Raw genomic sequence first — 19,138 nt, forward strand, 5'->3', positions numbered from 1 at the left:
TTAGATGAAGAATATGGTAAACATTATACCTGCAAAACATCAACATGTTAATATTGTAATTCTGAGCATGTTAGCATGTTGATATTAGCATGTAGTTCAAAGCACTGCTGTGTTCAACTAGCCGAACAGCTATTGATAGCAGGGCTGAGGACTCTTATGAAACATCAATCAGTCTAAATTTATATATATAATGACCTGTATTTGTTCAGTTTCTAGCAAACAGTATACAATCATTTTAAAAGTATTTTTAACAAAAATCCTCTCATCTCACCAAATTAGCAACGTAAACTTGTCGTCCTTGAGTGTGAGCAGTAATGTCTCACTGATTTAGAGCTACTCAGAAATCGAAAATGCCTTTGTAGAGTTATATCTGAATAAACTAAACTAACCTTGTCCATTGTAATGAAGGACTGTGTCAATTCATCAATATGGCTCTTTTATGTGCTGGGACGACAGTGGAGTTTTATGGCCTGGAGCCATAAGGCTGTAGGTACACAGGCAATCCTCCTAAAATGCAGCGGGATAAATTCACTGTTAGTTTTCAGGTAGCAGTAAAAAGGTAAAATCACCCCAGCTTTATCCTTAGTTACTTAGGTAAGCTTTTATTTAACAGTCACAAGTATGAGTTTACCGCCCACTATATCGATAGTGCACACGGCCCTGCATCTCTGCAAGCTTTCAAAATCTGCCATAACCCCAGTCAATAATACTTTAAGGTCCTTTATATTTATTTTAAATTCAGGGTGTCCTCCCTTGAGGGGTTCTGTAATGTTTTAGTTAGTGGAGTAGGCTACAGTTGTAGAAGTGAGAAGCAGAAGACATAGCAGAGGGAGACGTGTGAAGATTCCTAATAATACAATATTGCTGGCACAGAAATGGCCTCTGAGGTGTAAACTGCATATGTGTGGGTGATTCCTCTTCCACTAATTGGTATCTTTTCTACGCCACAACATTTTACAGGGCAGAACTAAATTTACCTTGATAATTATTGTTTTCACTAGCATTAGTCTCTCGATTATTTAATAGCATATCATGTTAGATTTGTTTCTGTGTGCGCAGGCTTCATCGGGATAATTAATTTCGCTCGTCATTTGCCTATTTCTGTGTGTGTGTGTGTGTGTGTGTGTGTGTGTGTGTGTGTGCGTGTGTGCGTGTGTGCGTGTGTATTGTTTGTAGTTTATCCGTACTCTGGAGCGCAGTCATGACTTCAACGCCAGAGCCAAGGTGTACTTTGCCTCCTTGCTGACGGTGGCTCTTCATGGGAAACTGGAATACTACACCGACATTATGAGAACACTGCTGCTGGAGCTGATGGAGGAATATGTCAACAGCAAGAACCCCAAACTCATGCTGCGCAGGTGAGCGAGCACCGACTAAGCGCCGCTGCTCAGTAGATACTGGTGCAGTCACAGCGAATATATCGGTACCAAGTTCATAGCATAACTTGGATGCTTTTAAGCCATGCTAGCAGATACAATTTTGTAGAGACATTTGTGTTCACATTGGTGATCCCCCGACGTTTCATTTAGCGCCACCAGCAGGTCGGTTTTCACACATGCATTGAAATATCTCAACGTCTACAAGATGGGATGGCACTAAATTTTGTACAGACATTCCTGTTGCACAGAGAATGAATCCTAATCATTTTGGTGATCTGCTGATTTTTACCTCCAGTGCCATGGTGAGGTTGACATTTGTGGCTCTGAGTCTTGACAACTATAGGATGGATTGACATGAGATTATGAACAGAGGTTCATGTTCCCCAGGCTTATCTTATCTAGTGCCACTGTCGGGTCAACTTTTCAATTTGCCCACTAATTTTGTTTACTGCCAAATACCTGCAAAACTAATGACATTCCCATTACCCTCTGTTATATTTTGTGTTTAATGCTAATTAGCAAATGTTAAAATGCTAACACACTAAACTCAGATATTGACCAAGGTGAACATTATACCTTCATTTGTGTTAACATTTATATTGTGAGTGTCGTAAGCATAATAACATTGACATTTAGCTCAGAGCACTGCTTTAGCACATCCTCACAGAGATGCTAACATGGGTTTAGATTATTACTCTTGTTTAGCGTCTACAGCCCTGAGATTTGAGAGACGTCCTTATTTCTCAGCTCTATAATCAGAATCATCCTGTGTCTAAATGCTGGCGCTGATATTATCAGCCAGTTTAGGAGAACTGGGATTCAGTTCAAGCTGTGGTGGACTGTTTCATTCTATTGCCATGTTTTCTGTTGAATTTTGCACTGAATACTGTGGTTCACTATCAAGAGCCAGACGACTGCTTGATCTATTCCAGTCCTCCTCCTTCTGTTTCTCCTTCTGTTTTTTTTTTCCTCCTTGGAGTCCAACCACAACGGGCTGGATGATTTTTCTTCTGCTGTTCCCCTTCATCATCCTCTTCATTATCTTATCTCATAACTCTTGACCAATGGGACATCAGCAAAAAAATTACTTTTGGCCCATAATGTGTTTGATTGAATACACAAGTCAAATTATATTGGCTTCCTGGGAGTTGCTTTATGGCATCATCCCACAAGATGGGGAATTCAACATTCAATTCAATCTGAATGACGTTCATCAACTAAACTATCACCTGCGGCACTTGAGCCAACATTTAACATGTCTCAGATCAGATTCTATTTTAATAGCCCTTCTCGCCAAGAGGAGAGATTAGTTATTATGTTAAAAAAAATTGCTATGCATCTTGTAAAAAATTTTTGCAAATAATATTGTGTTTGGCATGAATCATAACGCGGTTATTTTAGCAACTTGCCAATACTGTGGATGTCTTCCTCTGATATTACCGAATATTAATTGCCCAGTATTTTCTCTCTTGGCAGTATCTCATAATTTCTTTGTTGTATCAGAGTCTGTAAACATTCAGCTGACTAATTTGATTGAAGTAAATAGCCTGAAGAAAAGAATCTCTAGTTTTAGTGCTCTTTGTTCTTTACTCTTATCTTAGCTGTAGTGATCATGCCAAGGTCAAATCATCCACTGACGGCTGCCTCCCCTCCCTCAGCAGGACCAACTTGTCTGACAGTACAGTCGCTCATCACTGCTGGGAGGGGGGTTATGTGATCTGAACTGTCTGTTGTGCCTCGGCATGCTGTGACTGGCTTTTATGCAAGTACACATCTTAATTATCCCCCAATGGAGAGCCTCATTATGCTGATTAGGCCATTGGGCCAACACAGGACCCCTTATATACAAGACATCTAATTAGGCATGCTAACAGCTAACAATAGGCGCCACCAGTGGATATCTGTCATTAGGATGGGCGATCCGTCAAGTGACCACTGACATGAGTTTTGAATTAAAATATCATGACATTGACAAGCTGTGCAGAAATTTCCCTTGTTGATACGTTGATGAAGAGCTGTCGTAAGAAAGTCATGTCTCAAATTTTTAAGCGGACACAATGAAAATGGTCTACAAATTTTTTGGCTGATACTTTCTGAATTTAAGTGGCATGATATGAAAATGCTAATTAAACATGTCACATTTTCTTCTTGGATTTGCTAATCAAATGTTATGTCTGCACTACTCATTAACATACAGGATTAATGCTCCAAAATTATTCACTTACTCTGACAGTGACTTTAAAAACTGCTCATCATGTGTTTTCCAGGTCGGAGACAGTTGTTGAAAGGATGCTGTGCAACTGGATGTCAATCTGCCTTTACCAGTTTTTGAAGGTAACATGAGGTTTTGTGTCAGTTATAGTGTATGAAATGTAATATGCTGACATGGGCCTCAAAGATTAGTTGATAATTAGTAGAAAATGCATTATGTAATTGATTGTTTAAGTCATTTTCCAAGCACAAATGCCAAGCATTTGATGGTACCAGCTTGTCAAATCTGATAATTCTGCTGTTTTTCTATGCACTGTATTATAATAAATTGAATATCTTTGGATTTTGCTATGCTGGTTGGATAGGAAACTGCTTTAAGTTTTGGATTGTTTGTTGCAGCCCTAATGATAATTATATTTTTTTATAATTAGTCTAAGGTAGTCCTGACATGTATAATTTCCAAATGGTCTAATTAATTCAGCAGTGAATGAATGTTATGACATGCTACAGCTTTATACCACAGGCTCGGTTTATGGATTTCTCCATTTCTTTTATTAGTTCTCGGTATCGATAATCTGCATTTATCCGTCTTCCAAACTGCTAATCACGACAATTAGCTTCTTGACAACATCTGCTGCAACTTTTAAATCTGTGTGTGTTTGTGTGTGTGTTTGTGTTTGTGTGTGTGTGTGTGTGTGTGTGTGTGTGTGTGTGTGTGTGTGTGTGTGTGTGTGTGTGTGTGTGTGTGTGTGTGTGTGTGTGTGTGTGTGTGTGTGCGCGCCAGGACTCTGCAGGCGAGCCCTTGTACAAACTGTTCCGAGCCATCAAGCACCAGATCGAGAAAGGGCCCGTGGACGCCAGAGTGAAGAAAGCCAAGTACACCCTCAACGACACAGGCTTGTTGGGCGACGACGTAGAGTACTCAGTCCTGGTAGGGACAGACACTGACACACACACACACACAAACAAACTGCACACAAATACTCGTACATAAAAACTCCACAGTCAGAAAAATTGCACACACTGCTTTGAGATTGGATGGTGTTTTGTGCCTGGTGAGCAGCACAAACACACACACACACACACACAAACAGACACACACAAACAGACACACACTTACACACAGTGCAGTTGCCATGGTAACCACCAAAAACCCCCCAGGCGACTGCCCGCTTTTGTGTGACATCCATTTTCAGTGTCAATGTTCTCAGCTCGAAAACGACACAGGCAACACATTCCAATATAGCAGTGAAATGCATGGCTTAGGTGAAAGTACTACAAGTCGGTACAAGTAAAGAGTACAAGCCACCTACACAACCCCGTCTCAACCTTCCAACCGGCACCAGCTCTGGATTCATTTGGGCAGCTTTCGGGAGTCAGGAAAAGCCTGTGTGTCTCGCTTTTGGTATCGTGTTTCAATAATGGAAGCTAATGTGAACACAGCTGTTTTCTGTTAAAGTCAGCACAAATAAAAAGGCCCATGGGTAATGGCGTTGTCGAGGACAATTATCAAATTAGCCTGAATTACACGTCTCCCGTCGTGATGGATCGCCTTCTGTGATTGAATTATAGAGGGAGAAAAAACACGATGAGCTAGATTTCACAGGCAGAGGCAGTGTTTCCTATTGGCTTTAATTCCCAGCGTGCTCTTCTCATTCACTTCAAAGGCAGATGGGCTCATGAGGTTACTGTTGCCACTGGATTGTCTGCCCCTCTGTTTGAATCTGTTGAGTGGTCAGTTAGTTATTTTCTGACAGAGTGTGGGAGGTGAGGTGGGTCAGAGTTTGCTCCTGCTGAGCCTTGGTCATTAGCTGGCCAAGGTGACAGGAGTCCTGTCAGGTGTCACCGCAGTTTGTGTTCGTCTGTGTGTGTGTGTGTGTTCTTACAGAAACCCGGTTACTATGGCGACAACATCCCGATGAGCTTGGTGTATGTGGGTGTGTGTTTGTGGGTGGGTGGCTGGGTGCTCTGGCCATGTTTTAGTATTTCTGCATATTTGTCATTTGTTGTGCGTAGGTGCATGTGAACTGCACATGCCATCACCATGTGGTATTAATATGTGTTGTGTGTGTGTGTGTGTGTGTGTGTGTGTGTGTGTGTGTGTTTGTGTACCCTAGACCTTGCAAGTGCTGGTGCACGGCGAGGGTCCAGATGTGACGCCCGTCAAGGTGCTGAACTGTGACACCATCTCGCAGGTGAAAGAGAAAATCATAGAGCAGGTGTACAGGAACCTGCCATACTCCCTGAGGCCCAAGGTCGACAGTGTCACACTGGGTGAGTAAATGAGGGCCACCTAAGAGGAGGATGAGTCGATGCATGAAACGTCTAATAATGATGAATAATGGAACGCTTACAGGGAGTGGCAAAGATGTCAAAACTGGGAAGCTATTTCAGTCCTGACTGAAATGCATTTATAATTAAATCAGAATGTAATTATGTAAATAAATAATTGATTTTTTATTTAATTTTAACTTCATTTAATAGATTATTTTTTAGGTTTCTTTTTCTGTGTCTGTTTGTGGAATAAAAAATGCTTCATTGAGACTGAGAAGTTTTTCAGTGTCAGCAGCATGAAGAAAGCCTTCATCCTAAAACAAAGTTTTGCTCACTACTGTAGTCAGAAACCTTGGGGACTGACTTGAAAGGCTAAAGCTCTATAGACATTTTCCAACATCAAAGCAATTTTTATTCCCACGCATGCTGTAGATCTCATTCCTTTATACATTTTAGATAAGCAGAGATCCGTCTTCTTTCATGGTGAATCACAAAGATAACCCCCTTATTTGGTGGTACTTGTAAATGAATCATATGTCACAGATGGTGTTGAGCTCAGGTCTACAGTGGTGTCAGATTTTTCTAAATTGAAAATGTTGGGGTGCAAATCACAGTTTAGAATTAGATTTGAATTATTCAGAAAATTTTGTTGTGTCAGTCCTTCACTCAAAACCAGCTCAAGTGTGTCACGAAACCCCAGGAGGGAGAGCCAGGCAGACAGTAGGATGGATTTATTTAAGACCACATTCTCACAAGATAAGTGCAGGGTAACAGGGACCCATGATGAAATAAATGCAGTCAGTGTTGAAAAAAATAATTTGCCAAATACAAATGCAGTTCACGTCCATCTGGCAGAGATTATTTCAACTGATTGACTTTCTCCTCCTGCCTTCACCACAGAGTGGCGTCCCGGCTCAACAGGGCAGATTTTGTCAGATCTGGACTTGACTTCCCAAAAAGAGGGCAGGTGGAAACGCATCAACACTCTGGCACACTATAATGTGAGTACTGATGAAACTGAGATGCCTTGATGCAACATAAAGGATGACTGGAAATAGCATAGGATCCGAGGAGGCATGGGGGAAGTAAATAACTGTACGTGGGCGTGGGGATGTGAATGGGGTTGCCTATTTTCATGCTATTTCAGTCAGAGGCTGAGCTGTACATCTTGTGTCACAGTCGTGTTTGTGTGTCATCTACGTCTGCTGCAGATTTTCAGGCTCAATTATACCAGTATCCACCAAATTATTTTTTTTTTATTGATTCTCTTGATTTTCACAAAATTGCTAAATGTCTCATTTCTATTCTATTTACAGTACCACTAGTCAAATCAATGTACAGACATGTTTACATAGTGCATAAAAACATCTTTGTCTTCATTCATTAAAAAAATTTGGCAGTATACTTTAAACTTGCTTTTTACAATAACACTACAATATAGTGCCCTATATTTACCCATTTAATTGTAGTGTTCACATTCTGAGTGGGAAGATTTAGTTTTCATGGCAAGCATACTGCTCTCTGCTTACAGTCCCACAATGCAATGTGTTGCATTTTATACATTTAGAAATTATAGCCATGCAACCCTTCAGATGTGGGTGAAGACGCAAAATGACAACAATGATTAAGTGTCCAAAATCCCACTTTACTGGTAATTTACTGGTATTTATTATACAGTGAGAAGTGAATGTCACAGCCATAGTTTTGTTTAGGAAGGCGTTTAACCAAAAACCTGAATTTGAAACCAAACCAAAATTTGATCTAAGATTAGACCAGAAGGCGAAAAACTGAAGACAGACCAAGAGACAACTAACAAGCTATTATTATTTTACTGGCATTCAACGACTGAAAACCCTATTTTGACACAAAAAGGATGTGATAAGTGTGTGCGGTACAATACAGTACAGCACGGAAGGATGTCAATGTATGACATGTACTCAAGGTCATTATTGGAAGTTGTTGAAGTGGTCCTTCAAAGCCTTTTATGTGCCTGTCTTTTTGCAGTTCATCAAACGGCTTTTTAAATAACTTAAACGTGTAGGAATGGCTGGTTTGTGTTTGGGTTTGAAGCTGCCAGTTTGAATAATTAGGAAACTGTGTAAAAGCTAAACGTTTTGTACTAAAAGTGCTGCTTGTAGATCCTTGGTAATGTGGACAAGATGGAGCATTTGCAAAAAAAATAAATAAGAAAATGTATACAAAGGTAAACCTTTTAGTGTCCCCAAATTAAATATACAAGACAGCAGTGTATAACCGTTTCCCTCCACTCTTTGCCTGTATCAGCTCAGCAACAGACCTATGATTTTAATTTGTCACGTCCTCGTCAGCTCTCAATGGCGACAGAACACCACTAAATCTTCTTGGAACTGTATTGATCCTTGGAAAATAAAGGTCACTCACAAATATCCTCTACTTGTCCTGCTTTTCGGGCCACTTAAATCCCCCTCTATCAAAGGTGGCACTCTTTCTTTCATCCTACCCGCCAATGTCTTGCAGTTGCTCTTAGAGGACGGCCTCGCTGCCATAGATTCACTGGCTGTGTCAGAGTAGTGCTAATCACAGTATTTGTGGGGTCAATAATGGGTTGACGCCAAAGAAAATGGCCTGTAAATACCCCAATAAAGACCCAGTGCTGTTGTCCACTCGATCCAATTGATTATGAATTAGTCCTGGGGCGCTAAAAGAGACTGCTGACCTCAGTCACAGTCCCTGTTAAATTCAAGGTGTGTGAAGTCATTGTTGTCTGTGTTTTTCTGTCTAACAAAACACTGGTATGTGCATTCCAGGTGCGAGACAACGCTACGTTAGTCTTGTCCAGAGTGCTCCACACTCAGCAGAACTATGACCAGAACCAGGAAAACCACGAAGAGCGTAAGTGTCTCTTTATGCACATCAACACACTTGTTGAACCCAAACTAGCACAGCTCAGATGTGTACTTGAGAATATAATGCTTGCCTTTGTTTCTTTTCCCCAGGGCTTTTGTCAACATCCCCGCTCTCTTTTAACATGCTAATACATGTTGTTTTATGTATAGCGCTCTTTGAGATTATGCTGAAATAATACACACTTTTATCTTTTCAGCCTTTTTATGTGCAATTCAGAATCGCTGATTGTTAAGCATTTCTACTTGGATATTCTCTCTGCATTCAGATTGAGTTGACAAACACCCTCCCATTTCTAATCATCTGAATATTTTCTGTAAGGGTGTGCATGAATAAATAAGGAGTAGAATTATTAGAAGTAAGTTTTAAAAAGTGTTGTTTCTCCCTGGTAGGAAATGCTCTGTTGGACGACGACAAGGTGTTTCACTTGGTGAGGCCGGCAGACGAACTGGATGAGATCAAATCTAAACGAGGAAGCATAAAGGACAAGTCGATGACCAAAGCCATTACAGAGATCTATCTAACACGGCTCCTTTCTGTCAAGGTACAAAGACAGAATCATTTTTTTCAATCAGTCATTTGTTAAGGTACTTTTAGGCAAATAGCAATTTTTCTTTTCTAGAAGGTTAGGTTAAGGTAAGGACAGGAGAGGTGTAGAAAATGCTAAAATACTTTTTCCTTTCCAATCTTCCCTCGCACTGGGTGCAGATAGCTACGTTTCAGGACTTTGATTATCTCTGACTCTGCTCTCTGTCTGCGCCCTGTCTCACATTATTTGTGGCACCTTTCAGGGAACACTGCAGCAGTTTGTGGATGACTTCTTCCGCAGCGTGCTGTGCTCTGGGGCAGTGGTGCCACCGGCTGTCAAATATTTCTTTGACTTCCTGGACGAACAGGCGCTGAAACACAACAATGTGGATGAGGAGACCATCCATATCTGGAAGACTAATAGGTAAAAGTACTGCAGGCCTGCGTACACTGACGGTCACTCTCAGAGTTCTTTTGTACGTGTTGTAAACCACAGTTGAAGAACTACTCAGAGTCTTGATTTAAGTAATAGAGCAATACAACAATGCAAAAATACTCAGTTACAACTGAAAGCTCTGCATTTAAAATCCTACAAAACTGTTATCAGCAAGAAATCAGCAAGAAGAGCTTAAAGTATCGACAGTAAAAGAAAGATGCCCCCTGTGATGTACATATTAGTATATATTCATATATTTTGTTAATAATGCATCAATGCATAAGTCGCATTTTACTGTTGTAGGTGATCAAGGTGGAGCTAGTTTTAGATATTTTAAACAGGAACTGATAACAAGTCAGACATATTAACTCATAGTTACAGCTTTTTTTGTTAATGATCTCAAGCCAGAAATAATGTGAACCGCAACTTTAATCTTTAACAATATATTGTATTTTAATCTGAAAAGTAACAAGTAGCCGAATGTAGGGGAGACAAATGTAGTGGAGTACAAGTATAAAGTAGCCTGAGATGCAATTGCTCGATTACAAATACCTCAGATTTGTACTTGTGTAAATGTTCTCCCAGCACAGACACACACAGACACATACCTGAGTCTGATCAGCGCACAAATCTCCCTTCTTGAGATACAGTAACTCTCCAAGAAATAAAACTTACTTATCCAAGAAAGAGCTGAATACAAATGCACAATTCCAGCTCACTTAGTTTGCATTTGCAATCCCCCTGCTCCCATGTGACATTTAAGTGCATAAATTAGTGTCACGTCGGCTAAGGCTCAAGAATACAAGACGACGTGTTGCATGTAGATGCCAGTGATTGACGTAAGGCTAGCAAGAGAGCACCCACACAAGGATAGGAGATGAGCGATTTAATTACCTACTACATTCCACACCACATTCTGCATCCACCCGTTCTGTTTATCAAATCAAGTGAGGGCCATGTATTAAATATGAATGTGTGTATGAGGCATAACAACAAACAAACATGGTAATTATGTCCCAAGCTAATTTAATTCTGTGATTATAGCAACATTGCTATTTTTATGCTTCCATTGTATCCTCTCCGCAGCCTTCCCGGGAGATATTACCAAACCAGTATGAATTTTACACGGTGTGCGTTTCATGTCTCAGACGGCGGGGCATTCACACCGATCAGTGAGGAGAGGGTTTTTTTTTTGGAAACTACTGTATTTTGGGGCTTTCTTTTGAATTCACAAGCTGCCATGAGGTTAGACAGATGCGCACTGAGCTTGTGTTTCCCTGTTCAGAAGGGAAATTAACGGAGTACTCTCGCATTACATTATGTCGTTGGCGCTTCAGGTCGTTGGACTGTACAGGAACATAAAAGGTCAAAGTTTTGCTGTGACTTTAGCATTTCTAATCACTATTCGTTATAGTCGAGTGGACGGGCATCATTGACCTGCTCAGTGTAGACCCCTTTTGTTTGAAAAGGTTCTCAGGTTATTTTCTTTGTTGTTTTCAATGAGCAGCAATAATTCTCACAGAGGTCAGTATCACATGAAATAGAAATACAAACTGACAGTCGAGGGTATTGCTCTGAATAAACTGACACCTACAAGAAAGGCTTTTCTCTATCCCTGTTATTATCTTGTACTTGCGTCAATTGCACCTCAGGCAAGTGCTCTCACACATGAAATGCCTACCTGACTCAAATGGATTCATAGATGTTATGTGGTTGATGAGATTTTTCTCCATTCTGAAGCAACAATAATGATAACAACCCCATTGATGGACCGTTTTCTTGGCCTTCTTGTTGCCATGCAGCCTTCCTCTGCGGTTCTGGGTGAACATCCTCAAGAATCCCCACTTCATCTTCGATGTCCACGTGACTGAAGTGGTGGACGCCTCGCTCTCTGTCATCGCCCAGACCTTCATGGATGCCTGCACCAAGAGCGAGCACAAACTCAGCCGGGTGAGTGGAATCAAGATGAGAACATGGTGGATTACATGAGAAGTAAAAAGGTGTCAGAAGAGGAATGTCAAAGGTTGTTTAACGTAAAGTGCCATTGTTTTCACGGTTGTATCCACTTCTTGTCTCTAGGACTCTCCAAGTAACAAACTACTCTATGCAAAGGAGATCTCCACCTATAAGAAGATGGTAGATGAGTAAGTCCTGACCGCACTGTCATGAGCTGTTGTTTTCATGTCAGCTGAAAACACTTCATTGTAAAAGATTTGTCAGTGATAATTACATTATCTGCCTCTACCTCTTGCCTCGTGTGTGTCTGTGTGTGTGTGTGTGTGTGTGTGTGTGTGTGTGTGTGTGTGTGTGTGTGTGTGTGTGTGTGTGTGTGTGTGTGTGTGTGTGTAGTTACTACAAGGGCATCAGGCAGATGGTACCTGTCAGTGACCAAGACATGAACACTCATCTGGCAGAGGTGTCACGGGTGAGACATACAGCTGTCATTTTCTGTGCCATTTAGTTTAACCTGCCATTAAAGCTACACTCCTTAAGATTTCACTCCTGGTTGATTTGGTGACAGCTGTGGTTACCGCGGTAGCAGCCATTGCGGCTTAGTAGACTGCATTCATTTTCACTGCAGATTGTGTCATCAGTTTTCCCAATATCAAAAACACTTGTCCCCACCGAACACACCATAGCACAATTTTAGGCTTGTTGACTTGTGCCCAAAAGCACCCTGGGAGTTGTAGTTAACTCTTACCTTGAAGTTTCTATGTCCACAAGCTATTCCTTTGAATCCCTCTGTCATGTGAAGGCAATTTGAATTCATTGCAGGAAGGGCAAACCTCACCACTAACAATAAAAATACTATGTCGAGAGGTTCATTACTGGGTGGGAATGCATTAACCTTTTATCAAATGCCCCCATTTTTGTGCACAAGCCTGAAAATAATGTACACAAAATAAAAAGGTTGCTGTTCCTTTTGATTACAGTCATAACATTGGTCCCCTTTGAAAGGTAACTCTTTAAACTTCACAACCAAAAAGTCCGAATTGGATACTGAACCAAAGTTGAGGCACAGGCATAGTAGAAATGTGCCTCGACTATTTTAGTTGGCATAAAAAAGGGAATAAAAAGCCTGTAGTAGCACTTTTTATGTGGAAAACACTTTGGAGCCATACCCACTTTGGAGCCTAAGTCTGAACCAATTCTGTCTGAACAGCTGTTGCAGTGAGGTGGGGATCCTAAAATGCTCTGCACTGATAGAATCAAGAGACTTAGAGCTTTCAACCAGTGTTTAATTTGTCATGGTTATGTGAACACTGAGTCCAGTACAGACCAAAACACACCTGAAGTACCAAGGCTAAAGCTTCCCATGGGTGGGAAAGAAGATTTTAAAAAGTTAAATGGAAAAATGCTGACAATAAATAGGATATGATTTCATGAAATCTTAAGGATTATGACTTTAATGTCTGACGTTTAAAAATCACAGCCTCTTTGATTTGCAGATTTATTTTTTAAACCTGGAAACAAGAAGCCAAATGTTCATTCAATTCTCTGCAGTTTTGCCGTTTTGCATTTTCTTTCCTTTCTAATTGAATTAATCTTTAAACTGTCATTTCTGTTCTCCAGTCTCATACAGACAAGCTGAACACACAAGTGGCTCTCCATCAGCTTTACCAGTACGCCAGCAAATACTATGATGGGGTAAGAGGCCCTTCTCTTTCCTATCGCACCCAAAGGAGGCTATTCCACTGAATGCACTACTGCCCACTATATTATTGCTTTTCCTTTTTTCTCTCTTCACTCTTGATATGCCAGAAGAGTGATTGTATGAAATTTTAATTGAAAGCATTTCTGTGGGATGTGAATTGGAAAATTGCTCTGGGAATTGATTTTTAAGCGTCCATTGTGCATTGCCACTTGAGGTCACGAAAAGGGGATAAACAAAACCTAATGAACAAGTTGGATAAACAAATGGGGCTGTCAGTCTCCCCTAAGTGGGGCTCACAAACAATAACAGCTTATATGACGTGACTGTTGATGTCAAATAATACCATCCTCTCCTCCCACTCTCCACCCTGTTTCTTCCTCTTTGTCCTGCGCTAATTCTCCCCCACCCTCCCTCCCCTTGTTTCTTCGCTTTTCCAACATTCTTCCTTTGCCCCGCTCCGCCAAATCATTCCCCGTCTTTCTCTCTGCTTATTGTTTCCTACCTCTCCCTCATTGTCCTCCGTTTCTGTCCTCTTCACCTTCCTCCCCCTTGCAGATCATCACATCCCTAGACGAGGACCCAGCTGCCCAGAGTAAACAGCTGACCCTGCGGCTCCAGCAAATAGCAGCCGCTCTGGAACACAAAGTGACTGATCTCTAACCCACCGAGTGGAGGGAGGGAGGGGAATAGTAGGATGCTGCCAGTGACTACAGGGGCTTATTTCTTCTTTTTAGAGAATAAGACATGGAAATATAGAAAGATGAGAAGGGAATCATGTAGGTGTTTATATTGTGCAACTTGGCCCTGGGACAATTTTCTGTACTGTGGAGTAACAGGGACTAATGAAAATGCAGATAAAGAGCGAATAGGGGAAGAAAATGATGGGTTACACTGTCATAGGTACGCCTTAAAGCTCCCTTGCCAAACCTTAAAGGTCTGCGCTCTCACTCATGCTTCACTGACTATTGCTCCCACAATGCAGTGCGGCAAACCTCTCTCTAAGAAATAAGCCCCTCTGTGGAGCACTGGCACAGGAGATAATCAGATGTTCAATTTCTTTCTGTGTAGAAGAGGTTTTAAGAATTGTATTATATATTTTTTTTATTGTGCAGTCTTTATGCGGAAAGCTTTATAAGGAAAAAAAATTATCTTTTTAAATGGATCACCTTGTGGTGTGGATAGTGTTTTTATTAGCCTGTGTGTGCGTAGATGTCTGTGTGAAGTACAACATGTGAACAAGAGCGTACGTTGCTAAACTTGAGTGTGTGTTCACCCGGATTGTAAGTGTGTGAGTGTGTTGGAATGTGTGTGCACACACAGGATGCCTACTGTCAGGCGTGAGGGCGAAAGGACGCCTGCTTTCTGTCATTTTGATCCCCCCTATACCCAGTGACACACTGGAGCCTGTGCTCTGACCGAGCTTTTTCGCAGAGACCAAAGGGTCCCCACAAGGACACTGGTTAATCTAGCAATGTACAGGCTCATATGACTGACAGGTCACATGTAGTTTCAGAAACGTTTGAGTTAAACTCTTTGCTTTTGGCTCAGATTGCCATTTGTGCTTACGGAAATCGGTAATAGCACAGTCTGTCTCCCTTTATTGTACAGTGCCATGATACATTCCACTTCAACTAAAGCACAGAGGGGAAATTTTTAAAGACATTTCATTTTATTTTCTTTGCTACAAAATGTTCTTTTTTTTTTTTTTTTAAGTGTCAGCAAGAAGCAACTCTATTCTGCCATGGAGCCATGTCACTCATATTAGCCCTGCAATAATGTCAGAATACCATGAGCCACATTCAACTGTTGCATTAGCTTACTAAATGTATTATTCACATACAGTAGCAATTCAGCAATATGTTAGACATTTTTCCAAACTGAGTCATGCATCGTTAGTGTTCACGATTTTAGTGCCATTTTTTTTTAGTATTACCCTTATGATGTTCCAAATAATCACCAAGCATTCTGCCTCTAAAGCTATGAAATAGCCTATTGCATATGATGTTAATGATCTGCCAGAAATGTAGTTGGTACTTTAATGGAATGTTCTGAACAAATTACAGTGGTTTTAGCCTGCGTATGATGTTGGGGAGGTCAGGTTCAATCATGTACATAATTGTTATAGTAATTGGAATATTGATATGTCAGTGTCAGAGCGGAGGTGTCAACAGGGTAGGAATGAGGGTTTGATATTTCTTGGGCCATTAAACGCCACCATGTTTTATCCCTAAATTGTAGGTTCTGCTGTTGACAGATGATTTAATTGTACTCCCTGTATCTGATCATGGATGTGTGTAGTTGACAGAGCATAACGAGCTCCAGAGACCCCAGAATGTTAACGATTCCTGCCTTGGCTAGAGAGAGGTTTGCACAGACCTCAAGCCTGCCTGCCTGCCTGCCTGCCTGCCTGCCATCTCAGCGTGGCACCCTGGCATCCTGACCAACAGCACTTGGCACTGCCCACTCAGCGCAGTGCAGAGTGGCACTCTGTATAATGGAATCAGCAGGGGAGGCTTTTGATCTTAATTGCATGCCGACTGCAGACTCCATTCTTGTCTCCACTGTTGTTTACTGCTGACTCCTCTCTCACTGACAGAGTCGATGCAAGACGCTTCTTTCAGAGCCTTTCTTTAACCAAAAATGTGCCTTATCGAATAGGATGATACATATATATATTGTTTCTAAATTATTCTAATGGTAACCTAGGTGATTATGATGATGATAGTGCTATAGACACAGCAATGTATTTGGACTTGTGATATTATGTGTGCTGTCTAAAATGCTAGATGCCCTGCTGCAGCCAGTTGCGTGCCAATAGGCTGAAGACATTTCAGTATGATTTCTTTAATGGTTGCAGTTTCGATGTGTGCATTTCCTTTGGGTGTCTGTGGTGTGTGCTTAGTAGGACTTTGGTGGCGAAGGCAAAAAGCCAAAATGAATAAATGTAAAACAGTGGCCAATGTGATTTGGGTTCAAAAATGTCTGGCATTCCTAAATTAGTCTGAAGTCAAAGGGTATCCTTATGTAGATTGAATATAGCGCAAAATTGTGTTAATTTTGGTGTTAATTTTTTTGCCCTGTGTTTCTAAGCTATTCCACGATGTGTACGAAAAATGACTATCTATACTCGACAAATGACCTTTCTTACTGCTGTGCAGTTATTATTTTTATTTCTTGTTTCCTATACCATATAAATCTTTGTAAACAATGTTGAAATACTGTATTCTAACTGTATAATCCTATGCATTGAGTCCTGGGACAAAAAAAAACAAAAGCGAAAAAAAAAAAACACTGTTTGTGCAGTTGTCGAGACTTTTTCCATTTTGAAACTTGTGAATGTGCCGTAATGATAAAAGAAACTGGGACACTCCATTTTCAGTACAGGACCATTTAATGGAAGCCAATGTTTTCCTCCCCATCCAAGGCAGCTCAGAAGATTCTCGATCTTGCACCTGATCTGGTTGTACTGGATGAATTTAATTATACAAAGGTTGTGTTTGGACGGAGCAGTTACCCACAGGTTTCATCATACACTCCTCCGTGAATAAACTCAGAGACATATACGCCCTTCATATCTGCTGTGTTTCTTTCACTTTTAGAATATTGATTTGCTTCAATTGAATACTCACCTCCCATGCATACTGCATGAGTTACAATCACCTTGGGTGACAGAATAACACTTGCCACAGGTTGTCAATTCCTTGTTGAGGTGAACGGAATATTTGCTGTAAGACTGGTGTTTATACAGCTCATTAGAAAACCCTAAATTCACTGAAGAGCTTATACACACGAAGGAGTAATAGGTGAATTTATCAAAATTATCTCTTATTCAAACCAACCAATCACTTTATGAAAGGGAGGGCCAAGTGCTTGAACCTCACAGTCTTTTCTTCTTATCACAGATATTCTTGCATATTATGACCCCAAATGACTTTCTTGATAGCATCAGTCTCCTTATGCAGCACAGCCTATGATGGCTGACGCTTTTTTTTTCTTTTCCAAATGCCACATCAGGTTCCTGTCACAAGGCACAGAATACCAACGAGAAGCCAAGGTCTGGCTTCATGAAATGAGTTGATAATGTAAATAGCCGCGCAGCATCTCTGTCACCGGCAGTGAAGGTTGAAAAATTGCTGCGAAAACATTAATTAAGTACTGACAGCTATGAATGAAATTGGAAAAAAGAAAGATGAAAGGCAAAATTGCCTCATCTGACTGCTTAACTAACCCCGACGCAGGGGTGGAGATATCAAAGACAGACCAGAGGCCTGCACATGCCATCTTCTAACTGAGCAGATCATTGATGCAGCAACAGATAGAGCAACTTCAAGGGCTGCTGCCAAAGCAAGAGTGATTACACTAGATTATCGCAAGCACTGCATCTTGTACACTATCCTTGATCACTGGTGGAAAATCAAAGGCAAATACTGTACTTTATATTTCTATTACAATGTGCAGCTTACATCATTTTGAGAATCAACATTATTTGCCATGCAATGCACTTGTGATAAGATTTCTAAATAACCATGCCCTACGATGTCTAGAAATCAATGATACTAACACTAAGAGTAATTATTTCAAGTCAGCCTCGTTGCAGGGTTTTCTTACAAGAAATTGGGTTAAAATCTGCATGTTGCTGGCTTCTGTTCTTCTGCTTCACACACAGCAGCCAGCCTCTTCTTCAAAAGGAGGTAGTCGTGTTTACCAGCAGGTTGTATTTCACCTCCACATGTTTCAAACCTTCTAATGAGATTTGGCTTTGATTTCCTCTGCCTTAGGGGAAAAGGAGGAGGAGAACTTGGTGAAAATAAAAACAATGATGGTGTGGTGTCATTTTAAACAGTTGTTCTGATGAATAATGTAAAAACCAAACAACAACTGATGCCATGGCTCTCTAGGCCCCGGCATCAGAGATCATTTTAGACCATATTAGAATATCCAGTTTGGTTGGTTTGCATTTTAACACACCTGCATCATTTTAGAGTTTGAAGTGAAACTCTTTTAAACCACAGCGAGCCAGGATATATCGGCAGGCAGTTATATCTGCCGTCTTTACGAGTGAGTTAAATGGGCTGAGAGGTGAGTCCAAGGCTGATGTGTCTAGAAAAAAAAGAAACTGTTCAGTAGGAGGTGTAGAGTTACAAGCCACAAATACACAACCACAAATATTTAAATGATAGAAGACCATATCTCTATGTAATGATGTGCACAAAAGTTATTTTCAAAGACAACATATTTGTGCGCTTTGGCTACAGCTTTGAGTTAGGCACTTGTAGTTCAATAAAATTGTCTCCACCATTACTCTATAGTCTCTTTTTTATTTCCTTGAGTTACATTTATTTATTCAATGTGGTTAAAATCTGCATGTTGCACAAGAATAAACATGTACAGCATGACAAACAAGGTAATTCACAATTTACATGCACAAAACTGTGGCTCCAAATTAAATGTAATAATTTAATCTTAAATTTAAGTCTTAATTTAGTTTTAAAAAGATGCTTAATGTTTGAAAATATTATAAAAGAAACTGATTTTTATTTGAATGCTTTTTGTTATTTATTCTCAAAGAGATAGTATTTGAGGCCATTTCTTCCAAACTCATTTTGAACATAAATTGTCCAATATAATAAATGGGGATTTACATGCCCTTTTTCAACTAGTAGTCATATATGATCATACTCCCTATAGTAACCCTGTTGTGTCCTCAGAGGAAATGTTATTTGATGATTTTCTAAGTTAAAAATGTCTTTTTGATTTAGCCATGACCGCACC

General features: G+C 40.5%; 1 protein-coding gene across 1 annotated transcript in view; it reads left to right on the forward strand.

The window, feature by feature from the left end:
• Nucleotides 1-16,938, forward strand: part of plxnb2b (plexin b2b) — a 126,518-nt gene extending 109,580 nt beyond the window's left edge. The window contains exons 25-37 of the mRNA XM_056387729.1: nt 1,177-1,358; nt 3,647-3,713; nt 4,375-4,521; nt 5,708-5,864; nt 6,765-6,865; nt 8,651-8,735; nt 9,140-9,291; nt 9,539-9,699; nt 11,514-11,661; nt 11,791-11,855; nt 12,061-12,136; nt 13,285-13,359; nt 13,922-16,938. Coding sequence (XP_056243704.1) covers nt 1,177-1,358; nt 3,647-3,713; nt 4,375-4,521; nt 5,708-5,864; nt 6,765-6,865; nt 8,651-8,735; nt 9,140-9,291; nt 9,539-9,699; nt 11,514-11,661; nt 11,791-11,855; nt 12,061-12,136; nt 13,285-13,359; nt 13,922-14,026 — 1,521 coding nt within the window. The 3' untranslated portion in view covers nt 14,027-16,938. The remainder of the gene's footprint in view (nt 1-1,176; nt 1,359-3,646; nt 3,714-4,374; nt 4,522-5,707; nt 5,865-6,764; nt 6,866-8,650; nt 8,736-9,139; nt 9,292-9,538; nt 9,700-11,513; nt 11,662-11,790; nt 11,856-12,060; nt 12,137-13,284; nt 13,360-13,921) is intronic.
• The last annotated feature ends 2,200 nt before the right edge of the window (nt 16,939-19,138 follow it).

Source organism: Seriola aureovittata, chromosome 10 (assembly GCF_021018895.1).
Source record: "Seriola aureovittata isolate HTS-2021-v1 ecotype China chromosome 10, ASM2101889v1, whole genome shotgun sequence".
Classification (NCBI taxonomy): domain Eukaryota; kingdom Metazoa; phylum Chordata; class Actinopteri; order Carangiformes; family Carangidae; genus Seriola; species Seriola aureovittata.